The sequence below is a fragment of the Squalius cephalus genome (assembly GCF_949319135.1).
Source record: "Squalius cephalus genome assembly, chromosome: 23".
Classification (NCBI taxonomy): domain Eukaryota; kingdom Metazoa; phylum Chordata; class Actinopteri; order Cypriniformes; family Leuciscidae; genus Squalius; species Squalius cephalus.
The window spans coordinates 24,698,964-24,717,313 of NC_137144.1; the positions used below are offsets into that span (position 1 = coordinate 24,698,964).

Consider the following 18,350-nt stretch of genomic DNA (forward strand, 5'->3'; position numbering starts at 1 on the left):
GAGAGGGAAAGGCACTCCGAATGAGCAACACAGTTCAGATGGCAGAGAAAATAAGATTGTGTCATGTCACACACACTTCCTGCATTACACACGGTCCACAGTTACTCCCCATACACACCCTGTCTGTCATTTGTGCCAGAAAATTACCATGATCTGCAGCTGAACTTAATATTTGCCAACCTCAAACCAATACTGGGCTTTCCTCAATATTCAGATTAGCGCTCAACAATATGTTTCTCAATGGCTGATTCTAAACTACTAACCCAAGCTTAAATATGAGGATACCGCCTTCGTTATATACCATTAATAACTCTAGGAAGAACAACACAGCAGTGCTACAGTATATAAAACTAAAATGTGGCATTTTAGTGGTTGCCAATGTATAAATGTAAACATATTTACAGAACAAACTGTGCATTTTACAGTATAAAACTGTTTTTTACAAACAAGAAAACTTCAATTTAAACCAGTAAATTCAACAATGCACACTACTAGAATCTGGTTTGTACCTTTAACCATCATAATAATGAAGGTGGTAAAAGAGGAAGCACATGAAGAATCATTAATAAGTTCATTACAAGCTTTTCCACAGGCAGAAGTATATACAACTATAGAAAAGGTGCAAAGAGTCATTCATGCAAACACAAAACCCCATCATAGTAACACACATCACACTTGAATAAAGCAATAAACATTCATTAAACAACAGATGATAACTGATAACAAAAACTATAAGAAATATGATTATTTAAACAAAATACCTTCAAATGTGAAGCGTCACATAAGGAATTCTGGGATGTCAGTTTATTACAGGTATTAATTTTTAAAAAAAAATTCACAGAAAAAGTACACTAAATGTCCGGTTAGATCTTTTACAATGTTTGCGTTTTTACAATATTTTACTGTTAAAATTACACTAATTTTTTACAACCAAAGTTTGTAATTAAATAAATGACTGTAATATCACTCAGTTTCACTGGACCTTGTAAATAATCACATTATACAGTAATATGCAAAATATGAAAAACATGAATAATGAATATAAACAAATTGTGTAAAATAGTCATATTTTTATATTAATATTAATTATATTATATTAATAACTCATGCCGCTTCTCTTTGAAACCATGTTTTGGTTGAACTATTGAGTTTGATAAGCCAATATATGTGTAAATAAACATGATGAAACGGTTAATAATAAAAGAGAATAAAAAAAAATACTAATAAAAAAAAAAAAATTGTTGTCTTAAATATCAGACCATTATTTTAAAATAATATCACAGCATAATAACTTGAACAGGAGATTTCTCAGAAAATGCATTAAAAGTTTGGAAGAAGAGTGAAACTTACTGGGATCCATGTTCTTCAAGGGTTTCAACGAGTCTCAGGATCATTAAAAAATGAAGGAAGCAACAGCCAGATCTGTCAGTATCTCTCATAAACACACACACACAACGTGTAACAGCCAGCTCAACATCCTGACACACACACACACACACACACTTATATATATATCAAAGGGTTTTTTGCTATCAGCTTCTGCACAGAAGGGATGGGAAATGTGTGGATCTGCTGTGTACTTTACTGAAAAAAACCCACTCTTTCTAACAAATGTCCTCTGGGTGGCGCTATAGACGTCAGGCTTACTCATCTCCACAAAACAACATCACTGCTTGACCAAAGTCACTCATCTGTAAGACACTTGACCAGCATACGATCACATTTTCATTCCATCAAAACTTCCATCAAAAATGTATGATTGTATTTCCTCCTAGTTTTCAAACTACATCCACCAATCAGTGCAGGTCTGACTACAGGCAGAACACGCTAACAACCAGCCAAAACGCCCTAAAAACACCTTAACAATGAGCCAGAACACCCTAAACACCAGCCAGAACACCCGAGCAATCAGCCAGAACACCTTAACAACCAGCCAGAAATCATTACAACCATCCAGAACACCCTAGCAACACCTTAACAACCAGCCAGAAATCCTAACCACCATCCAGAACACCCAAACAACAAGCCAGAACACCCTGACAACCAGCCAGAACACCCTAGTAATCAGCTAAAACTCCCTAGCAACACCATAACAACCAGCCAGACATCCTAACAACCATCCTGAACACCCTAACAATCAGCAAAAAACCCTAGCAACCAGCCAAACCACATTAGCAACATCCTGACAACCATCCAGAACACCCAAACAACCAGCCAGCACACCCTAGCAACACCTTAACAACCAACCAGAAATCATAACAACCATCCAGAATACCCTAACAATAAGCAAAAACACCCTAGCAACCATCCAAACCACATTAGCAACATCCTGACAACCATCTAGAACACCCAGGCAACTGGCTAGAACACCCTAGCAAAACCCTGCCCCTAACAACCATCCAAAACACCCTAGCAACCATTCAGAAGACTATAGCAACCACTTAGCAAGGCAGTCGCTTCAAACTTCAAAACTCTTTTCAAACTTCCCAAAACAAAGCTCTAAACAAAGAGTCACTAAAGAACCTTTAACACATTGTGTAACTCCTGTATGACTGACTGAAGGTTAAAACAGTACAAAAACTATTTAAAACAGCTCTCTGTCATTTCTGCCTTTGTATCTCATTAAGAAACACACACACACACACACACACACACACACACACACACACTTTACTGTGCAGCTGCAGCTGTTCACACAGATGGAGTCTGGAAGGGAGTCTGGAACTGTACAAAATAACAAATCTAAAAAGCATAGACATTTATGTTTAACTCTTGAGAGTTTGAAAGGGGAAAAACAATATAGGCTAACTAACTATAAATACAAAGCAACCTGCTTCACCGTTATCTGAATAACCTTGAGCTCCTGACCTGGCTATTTCTGTCCCAGACGACAACACCACAACATAACTGTAGATGAACTTATGCTGATATACAAAGAGTAGCCTAAAATCACATAATTTTTTTTTTTTATAAAACTAGGTTTATACAATTACTTATAATAGTCCGGTAGAAATATCTATTATATAGGCCTTTTAATTCGATTAATTATTATTTTAAATATATAAATAGGCTATTTTAACATAAATAAATGGTTAAATATCCCGCAGTGAATCATTTTCATAAATATATTGTTGATCAAGCGCAGCACCATGGACAGAGATAAAATCAATGACTGCATGATGTCATGTGCTCTTCTAATTACAGTATTTTCTCCTTTATTTTGTTAACAGTTACAATATCCTAAAAATATTACCGTCTTTCAGCTTCTTTTTGCGAGATAACGTTCCTCCCAGTTTCCCCAGCAGCGACTCATCCTTCTTCATCTTGCCCGGCTGGCCGGTCGCTCTCGTCGGATTGGCGGCCATCTGATCCTCGGCGTCTGTCACAGAACCGGAGAAGTGAGAAGAATGAAAATTAGTATTGTCTATAAGGGGCGGGGCGTAGTGGCCCGAAAGTGGTCTCTAATTGGTCAGGTACGACGCGCTAAAATAATTATTTTATTCTTTACCATGTGATTTCAATTCAATAGTTTCTAAACCCACTCAGTGTCATTTTTCATGTGCAAAATATTATCTAGATTGTTGCTAAAGATAGACGGCGATGTCACGTGGTATCTGTTACTTTTCTCATCGCTGATCAAGACAGACTAATCAGCTAAATACAAAATTATTATTTTTTACTGTTTTTTTTTTGAGAATAATTGATTTGCCTGTGTTTGTTTATCGAGCATTAATACTGTAATAATTCATTACAATACGAATTAATAGACCTTAGTCAGGACAGCGCCATATTTAATGCTTGACAGGAATGAAAATAAGGTTGTGAGCGATAGAAATAGTGTTTTCAATAGATTGTACTACATTCAGCTGACAAAACATATTTATAAAAATTCATTCTGTAGACAAAAACTCCCTAAAACTGTTTGAAAGTTGTGAGTTTTGAAAATAACGTGATCACAACTGTAAGACTAAGTAAACTCCTCACAGCCTCATTCACGAAAAATTCAATATGTATCTGCTCTGACGATATATATATCTTCTGCTCTGAAGATATACATTTAGGTGATCATACCGTTATCGATAATACAAATATCGCCAATAAAACAGAAAAAGTAAATGCGGTTCAACTGAGGATTCTGGCCAATCTGCGCCCCATACTGGACGACTATTCTTAATGTTCATTTTTTTTTAGCTGGTAACATTTGCCACCCAGTGGATTTGTAAAGGCATCACATGCCATGCACAACCATACGGATCATAAAGTACGGGTCGGGGTATCACTAATACCATTTGATACAGATTGGCTAATAATATCGATCTAATACTTAAAAACAAAATCAGAACGAATGAACAAATATAACCATAAGCTACTCACCGTTCTCTCTGGGTGTGGTGAAGAATTTAGCACGTACAAAAACAGATAATAGTTTAAGAGGCATATAACAGTAAAAAAGGAAGTATGACCAAACTGTGACTCCTGATATACAGTCAGTCAGTCATGGAAAAGTGTTGTAACAAACATCATTCTGTCATCTTGAGACACACACTTATAGTCAGACAGATAAACACAACAAAACACATGTCTACCTATGTAGAAGTTACTAACCCATAATTACTAACCCTAGTTCATTTAGCAGACGCTTTTATCCAAAGCAACTAACACATGAGGAATACAGCAAGCAATTTATAATTAATTATTCTAAATTTATAGCAATTATAATTCGCTTACATCCCCAAATTTAGCTCACTTCTGACCAGACAAACCCTACACCTACACACACACACACACACACACACACACACACACACACACACACACATCAAAGTCAAACAAAAACTACAGAACCAACAAAGATTGTATCAGGTTTCATTTTAATGCCATACAAAATGAAACATTTAAAAAAGTACAAAAAAGTAAAAGTCATGATTTTCCATAACTGGACATCAAAATGCAGGTTGTTCAATGTTCCAGAGGCTTCCATCAGCTTTCTGAATCTGCACAAACACACACTGTTATTCATCTATTCATGCAAGTACATTAAAGCCTTCCTAGTTCACAGAAAGCATATATGTGACCATATATGACCATATATGCCTGTTTTGATGAACAGATGTGATGTATGTTTTGTAAATGCACTCATTTGCATGCTCTGTCTAATATTTGAGTTAACTTCAGCCTCAGTACCTGTGCACCGCAGCAGACCCCAGCGTTTCTGCAGCCTCTGTCTCTGCTTTTCTATCATCTGAACGTCCTCAGGTTTGGGGGCCCCCAAGACCCCGAGGGGGGGAACAGGGGCCCCAGAGAGGGCAGCGACCGTAACCTCCACCAGATCTTTGTCATAGCCCTGAAGACATGCATATATTGTGATTCACTGGTAGCAAGCAGCGTTAAGACACGCATATACTGTAGCTTTACCAGACATGGGCTTAACTATGGCACGTCATGAAACACCATGTTTTGTGTGGAAACCCAACAATACAAATGGTTATCAGTTAATATTCTGAGCCATATTGATAAGCTAGACATACAATAGATAACATACAACTAAAAATCCATCTATTAAAAATGTTCTATATGTTTATTGTACAAGCCAAAATTCTCATAGGGAAGTATACACAAAAGAAAATACACAAATGCACTATAAATAAATGCATTTAAAATAAATAAATACATATATTTAAAATACATAATTTAATTCACTTATTTATTTAAAATGTGTTTATTTAAAATGTATTTATTTAATTAAAAATGTATTATTTTAATATTTAAGTTTATTTTTAAATTTAAAACAAATAAATACGTAAATAAATACATTTTAAATGTAATTAATGTATTTTAAATTATAAATGTATTTAGTTGTTTTTAATTCAAAAACAAATACATTTTAAAATAAAATGTAAATTTCATTTAAAATAAAAATTTTATTTATTTATTTTAATGTATTTATTTAATGTATTTATTTATTTATTTTAAATATTCATTTTGTGTTTTAAAAGTTATTATTTGATTTAAATTTAAAAGATAAATAAATTTCCATTTAAATGAATACATTTACAGCAAATACATTTTAAAATAAACTTAAAATAAATAAACTGTATTCAGTTATTTATTTGAAATGTATTTATATATATTGTATTTATTAGTTTTATAGTATTTATTTGATTTAAATGTAAAAATATATAAAATTTAATTCAAAACAATTACATTGAAAATAAATGCATTTAAAACCAATATATTTTTAAATAAATATATTTAAAACAATTAAATAAATACATTTAATGCAAATAAATACTATAGATTGATGTTTTGGGCCTGTAAAAAACAGAATCTGACCTGCAGTAGAGCGAGTGTCCGGCCCTGTGCCACACCCTGAAGTAAGCAGGTCAGGTGACCCCAGACTGGTGCCAAATGAGTCTTCACTCCACTTTCTCCCACAACCCCCAGCACCAGCCCGGGGTTAAACTCGTACGCCAGGGGGAGGATCAGGCCCAGAACCGCCTGCATGAACCCTGCCGTGAAGCTCTCGCCCTGCAGACAAGCAGGAAGAGGAAGTGACTTCATAGAAACAAGACGAAATCTGAGACAATATCAGGTGTGATCACGCACCTCTCTCAGACACAAGGACAAGCGGTTCCCACACTTCTCTTCGGTTTCTTCCGTACAGATCTGGACTAGAAACACCTTCCTGAGGAGAGAGACGCCCACTGCGGTCAGGACAGCTGCGCATGCGGTTTCTAAATAACTGACCAAATTATTTCTAATATACTCGATGAAAGGGACAGCAAAAACAGAGGAAGGAAGGAAGATAGATAGATAGATAGATAGATAGATAGATAGATAGATAGATAGATAGATAGATAGATAGATAGATAGATAGATAGATAGATAGATAGATAGACAATAGATAGATAGACAATAGATAGATATAGATAGATAGATAGATAGACAGATAGATAGATAGATGATCGATAGATAGATCGATAGATAGATAGACAATAGATAGATAGACGATAGATAGATAGATAGATAGATAGATAGATAGATAGATAGATAGATAGACGATAGATAGATAGATAGATAGACGATAGATAGATAGATAGATAGATAGATAGATAGATAGATAGACGATAGATAGATAGATAGATAGACAATAGATAGATAGATAGATAGATAGATAGATAGATAGATGATAGATATATAGATAGATCGATTGATCGATAGATAGATAGATAGATAGACAATAGATAGATAGATAGTTAGACAATAGATAGATAGATAGATAGATAGATAGACGATAGATAGATAGATAGACGATAGATAGATATAGATAGATAGATAGATAGATAGATAGATAGATAGATAGACAATAGATAGATAGATAGATAGACAATAGATAGACAGATAGATAGATAGATAGACAGATAGATAGATAGATAGATAGATAGATAGATAGACAATAGATAGATAGATAGATAGACAATAGATAGATAGACAGATAGATAGATAGATAGATAGATAGATAGATAGACAGATAGATAGACAGATAGATAGATAGATAGATAGATAGACAATAGATAGATAGATAGATAGATAGACAATAGATAGATAGATAGATAGATAGACAATAGATAGACAGATAGACAGATAGATAGATAGATAGATAGATAGATAGATAGATAGACGATAGATAGACGATAGATAGATAGATAGATAGATAGATAGATAGATAGATAGATAGATAGATAGATAGATAGATAGATAGATAGATAGATAGATAGATAGATAGATAGATAGTAATAACAGTCTCACCCATCATTAGTAATGACTGGTATATTCTCATCTCCAATAAAAACAACCATAACCCTTCATCAAAAACACAAGCACTGAATTTAATATCACACAACAGGTCATTATTAATCTTTTAAAAATAATTCTTCTGTAAGTCTAAGAAGTGTTGTACCGTTCAGCAAGGCCGATTAGTGCGTGTTGAAAAGCACAGCGTACGGACACACTCGAGTCACACACCACGACGCATCCGTTACACACCTGATGAAGTTACAGTCCGTTACCAAACACTGCACACACAAACACCCCCCCCCACCCCCACCCAGACCTCCGCCATCACTTCCTCACCTCTTTACTCATCATCTGGTCGAGGACTGAAATTACATTTCCAAGAGGCTGGAGGACACTTTGGTCCGTGACGCCTTGGAAATGTTTATCCCTAGAATTGGAAAATAAAGGGTTACAACGCGCCCTAAATGAGTAACACCAGGTTTTCTGATCTGATAGTATTATACCAACCGGATACTTTGTACTTCTTTAGTGGTACTTTGGGAAACGTCCTCCAAAGGCTGGCAGCCCTCAGGCAGTGAGACCTCCACACCAGGAGGGGGCGCTATGACAGTTCGCACACATGCTGATGTCCTGGCTAAAGGTTCAGGCCACACGATAGCCTGAGTCTTCTTCTCTGTATTGGTCTCTGGTGCCTCTTTCGTTGCGCCGTTCTCCTCGTCCAGTCTGGGCCGCTTTGTGCTCGTTTCTGAATGAGCCTCTTAAGAACAGGACAGATAAAAAAATTATCTAATCTAATATACAGAACCTTTTTTCCACAAGAAATGAATACTTTTAAAGCCTGTTCACAACAAGAACAATAACTATATTGGCGTTCACAAAAACGCACGTTATCAATCCGTTATCGTAGGCAGCACAACTGTTTTCAACATTGATAATAATCAGAAATGTTTCTTGAGCAGCAAATCATCATATTAGAGTGATTTCTGAAGGATCATGTGACACTGAAGACTGGAGTAATGATGCTGAAAATCCAGCTTTTGCTTCCAACAAACACAATTGCTTTAAAGTGAAAGGAAAATGGCAATTTAATTTGAGCAAAAGTAAGTAAACAAGCACTAACCTACGTGTTTAAAACAGCTCCAGTGCGATGATTGAGCTTGGCGGACATTTTGAATAGATTCCAGTGCGCTGAGAAAGAACACACAACATATAACTCCAGCTTTCTAACGACGAGTGATTTGTTTGTCCATGTTAAATATGGTTACACTTTACTTTAAGGTGTGTGTTACACTGTAATTATACATTTAAGTACTGAGTAATATTAAGTAACTACATGTACTTACTATAGGATTAGGGTTTGGTTTAGGTGCATGTAATTATGCATAATTTATAGTTATGACTATAGTAACTACATGTAACGTGTAACAATGACACTGTAAAATAAAGTGATATCAAATGTTGCATATTGCAACCAATCAGGATGTATTTGATGTTTAAAGGAACACGCCGACTTTTTGGGTCTTTAGCTTATTCTCAGTATCCCCCAGAGTTAGATGAGTTCATACATACCCTTTTCATCTCCGTGCGTGCTGTAACTCTGTCTGACGCACCCACCGCTAGCCTAGCTTAGCACAAAGACTGGAGGTAAACGGCTCCAGCTAGCATACTGCTCCCAATAAGTGACAAAATAACGCCAGACAGAGTTACGGCACGCACGGAGATGAGAAGGGTATGTATGGACTCATCTAACTCTGGGGGATACGGTGAATAAGCTAAAGTCCCAAAAAGTCGGCGTGTTCCTTTAACGTGTGTGGGCAGGACTTTGGACCAATAGGATTTCACTGAGGGCAGGGCTACCCAAGTGCACTTCAACCAATGAAAAGCACTCGCCGCTTGATTGACAGCTCAATTCACCTCTCACAAGCGGCTCCGAGCCCTGACAGCCGCGGGGCCGGATCTCCAAGAAGCGTCTGCACGGTTTGGCAAACTGACTGGGCCAGACAAGTCAGGTTGTACCCTCCCTAAACACGATCGAAAGAAACCAAGAGAAATTAAACAGAGAACGAGTGGAAATTGATCCAGGTTTTGTTTGAAAATGACCCCTGACCTCCAGGACGACGCACATCTTGCCTGCAGCCAAAGGCATCAACAGTTGGGTGAGGTGGGCATAGATCTCAGGAGAAGCACACATTTCACCCTAAACCAGAAAAGACAATATAGTCAACTGATATCATCCCATACGGCCCATGAAATAGGGCTGAAACGTTGGAGAGCAGCCTGATAGATGGACTAAACAAGATCCTGAAAGGGAAGTAACAGTTTAAGTCCCCCTGTAGTCAATCATTTTATCCCTTAAAACTCATTTTTGATCACCAAAATTACATATTAAAATGTTTTTTCTTGAAAAGAAAATAGCTTGAATGTAACTCGACACCCTTGCCTCATTTAGTATACGCGGTTCTATGAATATGCAAATGAGCCCCGCCTCCACTCACTCACTCAGCTCAGAGATCCACTCGTTGACGATCACACGTTGATCTGATTGGTTACAACGTTTGTGACGTCAGAAACACCAGCGATTTCTGAGACTGTCTTTGGTTCACTGCAGTTTTAAGGAGAAAATACTTTATACATGGTTTGTCTTAAAAGCATATTAAAAACACAACATAGACAAATAAACAACATTAAAAACTTGATTTTCACCACAGGGGGACTTTAAGGAGCTCGCCTCGGTCAATCACAAATTTAAAAAAAGTCTCTTACTTCTGGATCTCCAATGGCTGAATCAAAACCAGCAGACACCAAAACCAGCTCTGGATCAAACTGAAAGAGAAAACAACTTAGAAACAACGAAAAAGCTCCAATGGCCCAACACTTAAGAACAATAAGTATGGCAATAAATATATTAGCATTCACACCAACACACGTTATTGTTTTGTCTATGCTGCAGTTTTGTTGTCTGCCGCTTTAAATGCTCGAGCTCTTTAAAGCAGGATGGATTCTGATTGGCTGTCAATGTTTTTATCATTCATCAGCTGGACAAAGTCGTTCTGAAAGTGATTCCAACTATTTCGTTTCACCGTGTTGTTAACGTTATAGTTGCGGTGTGGATTTATATTTTGGACGAGTTTTAGAACTATGGAGGGAACGGGCCTTTACTGTCGTGCGACGGGTACCTCGTATGCGGCAGGTAAAACAACATGGAAGAAGGCAGCAAGATAGTCGCTGTTCGTCATGCCCACCTGCACAAAACAAAGCACAGAAACCATGTGCAAACAATCATTCTGAAATTTCACTGAAACAAATAAGAATGATTGTTCAAAACTGGATTTGATTGGCATGCACTGCTATTATGAAATGCATTTCACTCATGAAAAAGCTTGGTTTGAAGGCAGTTTTTTGTTTGCCTTGTTCCAGGGGAGGTTAATGTTGAAACCGGATCCTTTGCCTTTCCCGACACTTGTATAGTCCGACTCTGGGAGATTGGGCCAGAAGGTCTGATGCTCGTAACGATGCCAGGAAAAGTAAAGCACGCTAGGGTGAATGAGAAATCAATTAGTGCTCGTGCTTGGGGAAAGATTGTGATATCTGCATAAACGATTCCTCAAATTGTGCAGGTATGCAATTATTTTCATCTGGTGGATGATAAAAACAGATGGGGAAAATGTAAATAGCTTATTTACAAATAAAATAAAACAATAATAAAAAATAATAAAAAAAAATAATATATATATATATATATATATATTTTTTTTTTTAATATATATATATTTTTTTTTATTAAATAAAAAAATACCAAAATAAAATAATTAAAATTATATAAAATAAAATAAATACAATATAAAATAATTAAATAAAAGTGAACAAAACAGAATTAAATTAAATTAAATTAAATAAAAGTATTGCTCGGGTAAAGATCACTCACATTTCCTTCTGAAAATGTAAACATCTAGTTAGTAAATGATATTGTCCATCAGAAGCGAGATGGACTCACCTTGGGTCCTCCTCAAAGCAGTATTGGACACCTTGTCCATGATGGACGTCCCAGTCCACAATCAAAACCCTGGAAAAAAGAAAAACACAAGCTCAAACTCATCTCTCATCTGTATGACATATGGAAAATCTTACGCAAAATCCTCCATCTGCAACAGCAGCAGTTTAGTTGTCCTTCAGCGAGTATCACAGGTGTAGCAGCGTTCACCTGTTCAGGCCGTAGCTCTTCTTAGCATAAAGAGCCGCGATGGCCACGTTATTAAACACACAGAAACCGTTTGCAGCAGAGCGCTGACTGTGGTGTCCTGGAGGCCTGAGGGACACAGAAAAGAGAACAACAATCAATTATTAAAAACTAGACATCAACATATATTGTGTTGTTTATGACCAATACAAATATTAATTATTTTTATGTTTAAGTGTCCAATAACCAACACACAGAAGTGTTGATTAACTACTATTATTAATAATAATAAATAATTAAATGTATTATTAAATTAAAACCAGTACATTAATGTATTACATTTATTATTAAATTAAAATGTTACCGTTATTTTATAAAATAGTATTAATATTTAATCTGAAGATAATTAAACATTGATAATAATAATAATAATAATAATAAATTAAATTAATAGTGTTAAACTATACATTATAATACTAATATAATAATAATTTAGAATGAAATGTATTACTTTTTTTATAAATATGAATAATATTTAAAATGAACAATTAAATATTATTAATAATAATAATAATAATAATACATAATTAAATGTATTATTAAATTAAAAACATTACATTAAATTGTTGCATTTATTAATATCAAATTAAAATGCTACATTTAAATTTGATTAAATATTACTAATATTTAATATTAAAATAATTACTGTTAATAATAAATAAATAATGTATTATATTAAAAACATTAAATTTAAGTATTACATTTATACATTAAAACATTCATTATTCATTTTGTTAATACTAACAATAACAATTATTTTTATATTATTAATGTTTAATATGAACACAAGTAAACTTAAACATTCAATTCAAACATTCAAATATTACGTTTATATATTATTGATATTGTTAATAATACTAACAATAACAAAAACAACAATAATTCATAATTAAATGTAATACTAAATTAAAACATTATTAAATATTACTAATACTTACTTATTAACAATTAAATATTGCTAATAATGATAAATGTATCATTACATTAAAAACTAGATCAATTTGCTCAATATTGTTAATAATAATACAAATGTATTATTTTAGTTTCAGTTTCGTTTTATTTTAGTTTCAGACAAACAGGGAGTCCTGCCTCGAACTCACAGCACTGGCGGAGCAAATATTATATATTATAATATAATAAATATAAATATTATTAATATAAGCAGGTAGTTTTTACCTTTTTTTCCCGATATCATGAAAGCAGCAGCTGTTGGATGTGTGCTCACCTGACCAGCGCCATGCCGTTCCTGACCTCTGTCTTCATGACACTGTCCACCAGCTGCAGCGTCGCGCCCACCGCCAGCTTAGCACAGCGATAGATGTTCTGCAGTCACATGACAGGCTGCGTTGGAAACAGGGATGCCCGATATATCGGCCACCATATCGGTATCGGCCGATATATGTTCATTTTTAATGATATCGCTATCGGCCCGATAAGAAAATTTGGCAGATATATTAAAGCTGATGAATAATGGATTATATCCTTCATCTGAGACACTTCAGATGCACTGTTGAACATGACGGGTTTGAACTGCTTGAAATATGATTTGAATCACTTCAAAAAAGGAAAATACAGTTAAGGGCAACATGTGTAGCACAAGTCTGTCATAAAGGCTACATAACATTATAATGAGTGTTTGGGACATGGATTTTAGGTGAAACTTTTGTTTTTGAAATCAGGCCCTCAAAAATTAATTAGATTTATCGGGCAATATATCGGTTATCGGCTTTCAAATATAAAGAATTATCGGTTATCAGTATTGGCCGAAATGTTCATATCGGTGCATCCCTAGTTGGAAAGCGTTTGCACTCATCTCAACCCAACAAGCACGAACAATCTGGACGTACCTGGTGGAAATAGACGTCGCTGTACTTCTTGGAAAATGCCTTCAGCTCTTCCACGGTCATTTTCGGAGTCTGTTTGACGGCCTCCAAATATTCCTCGCTGCATTAAACACAAAAGATTTCAAAACCCAAACTTAATTGTATAGGAATAGACACTGGCCTGGTTTAAAGGAGAACTCCGGTCAATTTTAACATTGAGCTCATTTTTTTGTACATTTGGAGTGCTGTCAATACAGAGAACAACGACAAAAATCGGTGTTGCCTACACCGAGTTATTCTATTTTTAAAATTTGCACCCTGTTGACTTCAATAGGGCAAGTAGTAAGCCTGCTTTTTAGCCTCTTAACATCCTTTAAGTGTCATTACAAGTGCACAGAAAATGTGAGTGATTCCTTCCGAGTGAACACGGGTGGATCTGACTGCCGTAGATGTTAGAGATATTAATAAAAACGAAGTTAATTCAGCCAGCGCTCATACCTTTGTTTACATCCTGTTTTCGGTGGAAGGCCATAGTAATCGATTGTCGAGTTCACGCGCATAGGTTTAGTTACCAATGATCACGCGCGTGAACTCGACAATCGATTACTATGGCGTTCCACCGAAAACAGGATGTAAACAAAGGTATGAGCGCTGGCTGAATTAACTTCGTTTTTATTAATATCTCTAACATCTACGGCAGTCAGATCCACCCGTGTTCACTCGGAAGGAATCACTCACATTTTCTGTGCACTTGTAATGACACTTAAAGGATGTTAAGAGGCTAAAAGCAGGTTTAAAACTTGCCCCATTGAAGTCAACAGGGTGCAAATTTTAAAAATAGAATAACTCGGTGTAGGCAACACCGTTTTTTGTCGTTGTTCTCTGTATTGACAGCACTCCAAATGTACAAAAAAATGAGCTCAATGTTAAAATTGACCGGAGTTCTCCTTTAAGGTCATGCGCTGAAAGTCCACTAACCTGTGCGCGAGTAAGATCTCCTGCTCGGTGGCCTGGCGGACCGGCACTTGTGTGCATCTCTGTGCCACGCCGTGTGTCTTGAGCGCTTCATACGACACGGTCAAACGCTCGGGCACCTCGATCTCACACACTGGACTGGACAGAGAAACAGCCATTAGATTTCAATCATGACAACTCTAGGAATCATTTTAGCATGCTATGTATCTGCTAATAAGCATGTATCTGGTCTTGTTGGACTAGATGTGCTACACTGCTGCTGATGCAGAGCAAGTATGGACTTGTTACTGCTAATAGATACACTGCTGTGAGCAATTATGCTGCAGCATAAATAGACATACGTAAATCCCGTAGCAGATCTAGGCAGGTGGAGGGGTTTTGATAGCACTGCAGAACTAGCTTACAGCAAACACTGAACCACATTATTTAAATGTTGAGCAAGCAATCTCATTGGCTGCAGGATCAGCAGAGGCCAATCAGCTTGTGTCAGCGGTAATGATGTGATTTCTTGCAGATTGCATGTAAAGGACCGATTAGTTGGCGCCCTCTAGGGTTTCATGACTGAACTAGATATTTATGTGAAAACAGACCATTTATTATTGGTTTTTACTCTGTACAGCACATTGGTCAACGCTAGTTGTGTTTAATTGTGCTTTATAAATAGCCTGGTTAAAACCAAACCATTCTCAGTAGTAATTGAGTTATGGTCTGGCAAAGCTTCATTAATAACTCATTTCCAAAGGGGCGTCACCAACGGACGTCGCTCAAATGCCTCTGGGCGCAATTGGATAGACCTAAAACCAATCAGAGTGATCGTCATCGTGTAAAGCCATATGTTACGCCTAAGTTACACTACGCCATAAAAGTATGTAATGTTACTCTTTTTGTGAAGAAAAGGTATTTACTTTTGAATGTGTAGCAAAAAAGTAGGCAAGCTTTGGGACATACTACTTCGTCATCTTTATCGGACGGATCTGTCGCGTGCATCCTGTCACGTAAACTGCCCTGTCAATCATCATGTCACAGTTAAAATCCTCTATTAAATCTAATTTAATTTCCTACCGTTTCAGAGAGAAATGTAGTAGCACGTTCATCTGCCAGTGGGCCTTTCATGGAGACTGTCCTCATGTGTTTGCAATTTGAATATAATAATGCATTTAAAAGTTGCTGCGCTTCACCAACGGATGTCACTCAAATGCCTCTGGGCGCAATTGGATAGACCTAAAACCAATCAGAGCGATCGTCATCGTGTAAAGCCCGCCTCAACGTTTCTGATTGGTGCCGCGATTTCGACGGATTAGAAATCGGCTTGAATGAGCTCTTTGCCAGACTACTTGCAGAGCAAATCTAAATTTGTCGGAATTTTGTCTGGGTTTTCCCAGGCTACTTTATAAATAAACTGAAATTGAAATTATCCATTGTGAAGTATTTTGGTAGATTAAGGAACTGACAGAATGGGAATCTGCCAATGTGCAGTTATTCGATACATTCAAAACAGCCAAATATCGACAGATTTAACGGCCTATCACTATAGACAATGTAATTATTCCCAGTAATAAACTATTTAGTGATACTATCAATCACTGCAATTTTGTTATTGACTTCAAACTGCAATTATTACTCTTTTCTAAGTGGTTGCAATACAAAAAACGCATAGTATAATTCTTACAATTCTTAAAATTTTGGTTTTTACCAGGGTTATTATTATAACTGAAACTAAAACTAAATGTTTATTTAATGTATTACTTGAAATAAAATAACCATCTAAAAAAAAATGAAATATTTTTTTTAAATGATTTTATTTCAGCTAGTTGCTAGGCAACATTTCCCATTTTCATTTAGCTTAACTTAATGTACAATTATTTCAGTTCACAGATATAAATTATGATAATTTTGACACAAATCCCTCACTAAAAGAACCGTTGCAAGTATATTGACGGGATCAGGTAACGGTAGTAATAACGTTACCATCATACAGGATGATTACCATATATTCATGTGACCATGGTATTTGCAATGCATATGACTGTGAGATCCTTCACTGAACGCTATGGTACTAAGGTTATATCATGTCTGAATTTAATAATATAACATGACACTTTTGTAAGTGATTCGATGACTTACTCTGTCCAGAGGAGTTTATAACGAGTCATCTCCTCATCAAAGATCAGTGCGCTTCCTGACGCCATTAAAACACTCTGCTCTGGATGATGTTAATAAAAAATAACTGATTAATAACTGTATATCAGTGTGATTTAGAATATTATTCACTGACTCATGAGGAAGCAGCTTGCTTCCTATCAAAGTCCATGCTGATGCTGTTGTTTGTGTCTTTTTCTTCGCTGTGTGAAACGGCGCGCGCTTGTTGAATTACCGCCCCCTACATTCAATAACAATCTGAGAAACGGGTTCAAAAAGACATTTACCATTAAAAATGGTGATTTAAAAACGTTTTATTTTATCCCCCTCACTTTTTTCCTGAATGACATTCCTAAAGACCTACTTGACTCAGACTTAAAACCTCTGTTTACAACCCTTATATTCCTGGCTAAGAAATATACTATTAAAATGGCCTACATCTCAGGTCCCTACTATTTCTATGTGGATTTCTCAGCTGCCTGTCATCCTTTCTTCCTCTGGAGAAATTAACTTATGACCTCAGCCACAAACAGGACAAATTCAGGAGTCTTTGGTATCCTCTCCCATCCTTTCTACACAAATTTTGAAATTTTTATTTTAAGAAAGTTTTGGCTTCTCTTGTTTTGACTTATGTTTTCTGCAAACATACACATTTGTACATTGTACATTTTATTTAACTTGCAGCGCTTGGGGTTTGTTTGTTTGTCTTTGTTTTTGATGTTTGTATTATTTGAAAATCCTTAATAAAAAAAAAATTATGGTGATTTAAAAATGTTTAAGTTACAGACAAACTGCTCTGTATGCTACTGTATAATCTACACATGCATATCCATGTGTATCTTTCTTACTGACCATTTTCTTAGATTTTTTTCTTTGTTGTTTAAGGACTGTACTGTCGGTACTGTTTGTAACTTAAGCAGGTCCAAAAAACTGGTATTTAAAATGTCAGCCTTTTATGGTTTTTATATTCACAAAATGTGGGTGTTTCTGCAACTGTGGCCACTTTTGATCTTGTGAACTTTTAGAAAATTAACTCTCTTAAATATACATTCTCAATAGTAACATTTGTTTATTAACAGTATCCGATAGATGCATCAAATGAAAAATTCTGGAATTCATTTTTTTTCTGAAAGCCATTAATATAATCAAATACAACGTCACAACTTCCAACGCATCTCAAATGACGTGAATTTGAACAGTAACAATAATTTGAAGGCAAAGTAAAAATAGGTTTCCAAAGCTGTTTTTAATGCACATTATTTAATTAACACTCATAACATTGTCACATATGGTACCCGTTACATTTATCGTCAGTTAGACACTATTAGGATGGTCCTGAATGCAAGACACAATCCAAGCTCCTTTTTTCTGATGACAGA

General features: G+C 35.7%; 3 protein-coding genes across 4 annotated transcripts in view; all 3 read right to left on the reverse strand.

The window, feature by feature from the left end:
• parvb (parvin, beta) overlaps positions 1 to 3,563 on the reverse strand; it is a 20,747-nt gene extending 17,184 nt beyond the window's left edge. The window contains exon 1 of one of the 2 annotated variants that reach the window (XM_079858480.1): positions 3,254 to 3,563. In XM_079858480.1, the coding sequence (XP_079714606.1) occupies positions 3,254 to 3,365 (112 nt within the window). In that variant the 5' untranslated portion in view covers positions 3,366 to 3,563. Of the gene's footprint in view, positions 1 to 1,350; positions 2,709 to 3,253 lie in introns of those variants that run through there. The other variant, XM_079858483.1, reaches the window with a different exon arrangement.
• parvg (parvin, gamma) overlaps positions 1 to 14,370 on the reverse strand; it is a 42,319-nt gene extending 27,949 nt beyond the window's left edge. Inside the window, exon 1 of the mRNA XM_079858503.1 lies at positions 14,356 to 14,370. The gene's annotated coding sequence lies outside the window, so the exon portion shown is untranslated. The remainder of the gene's footprint in view (positions 1 to 14,355) is intronic.
• LOC307150882 (polyamine deacetylase HDAC10-like) lies at positions 4,851 to 17,185 on the reverse strand. Its single transcript, XM_079858474.1, has 20 exons — positions 16,957 to 17,185; positions 14,836 to 14,970; positions 13,882 to 13,978; positions 13,260 to 13,357; positions 11,999 to 12,103; positions 11,792 to 11,860; positions 11,205 to 11,331; positions 10,974 to 11,039; positions 10,561 to 10,620; positions 9,905 to 9,994; positions 9,712 to 9,818; positions 8,918 to 8,985; positions 8,305 to 8,554; positions 8,134 to 8,224; positions 7,961 to 8,046; positions 7,810 to 7,863; positions 6,607 to 6,685; positions 6,334 to 6,528; positions 5,185 to 5,344; positions 4,851 to 4,994 (listed from the first exon to the last, which is right to left on the reverse strand). Exons 1-20 carry the CDS (start codon positions 17,019 to 17,021, stop codon positions 4,981 to 4,983), a joined length of 2,016 nt encoding a protein of 671 aa, XP_079714600.1. The 5' UTR covers positions 17,022 to 17,185; the 3' UTR covers positions 4,851 to 4,980.
• Positions 17,186 to 18,350: the final 1,165 nt, after the last annotated feature.

Bases quoted from the DNA above. Each gene is read 5' to 3' on its own strand.
- LOC307150882 (XM_079858474.1), bottom strand. From the start codon at position 17,021: ATGGCGTCAGGAAGCGCACTGATCTTTGATGAGGAGATGACTCGTTAT. The intron at 8,555-8,917 runs GTTAGTGCTTGT...CCTGTTCTTAAG, and splicing joins GAGCTGTTTTAAACACGTAG to AGGCTCATTCAGAAACGAGC. The intron at 8,047-8,133 runs GTGAGGAAGTGA...TAACTTCATCAG, and splicing joins ACCAGATGATGAGTAAAGAG to GTGTGTAACGGATGCGTCGT.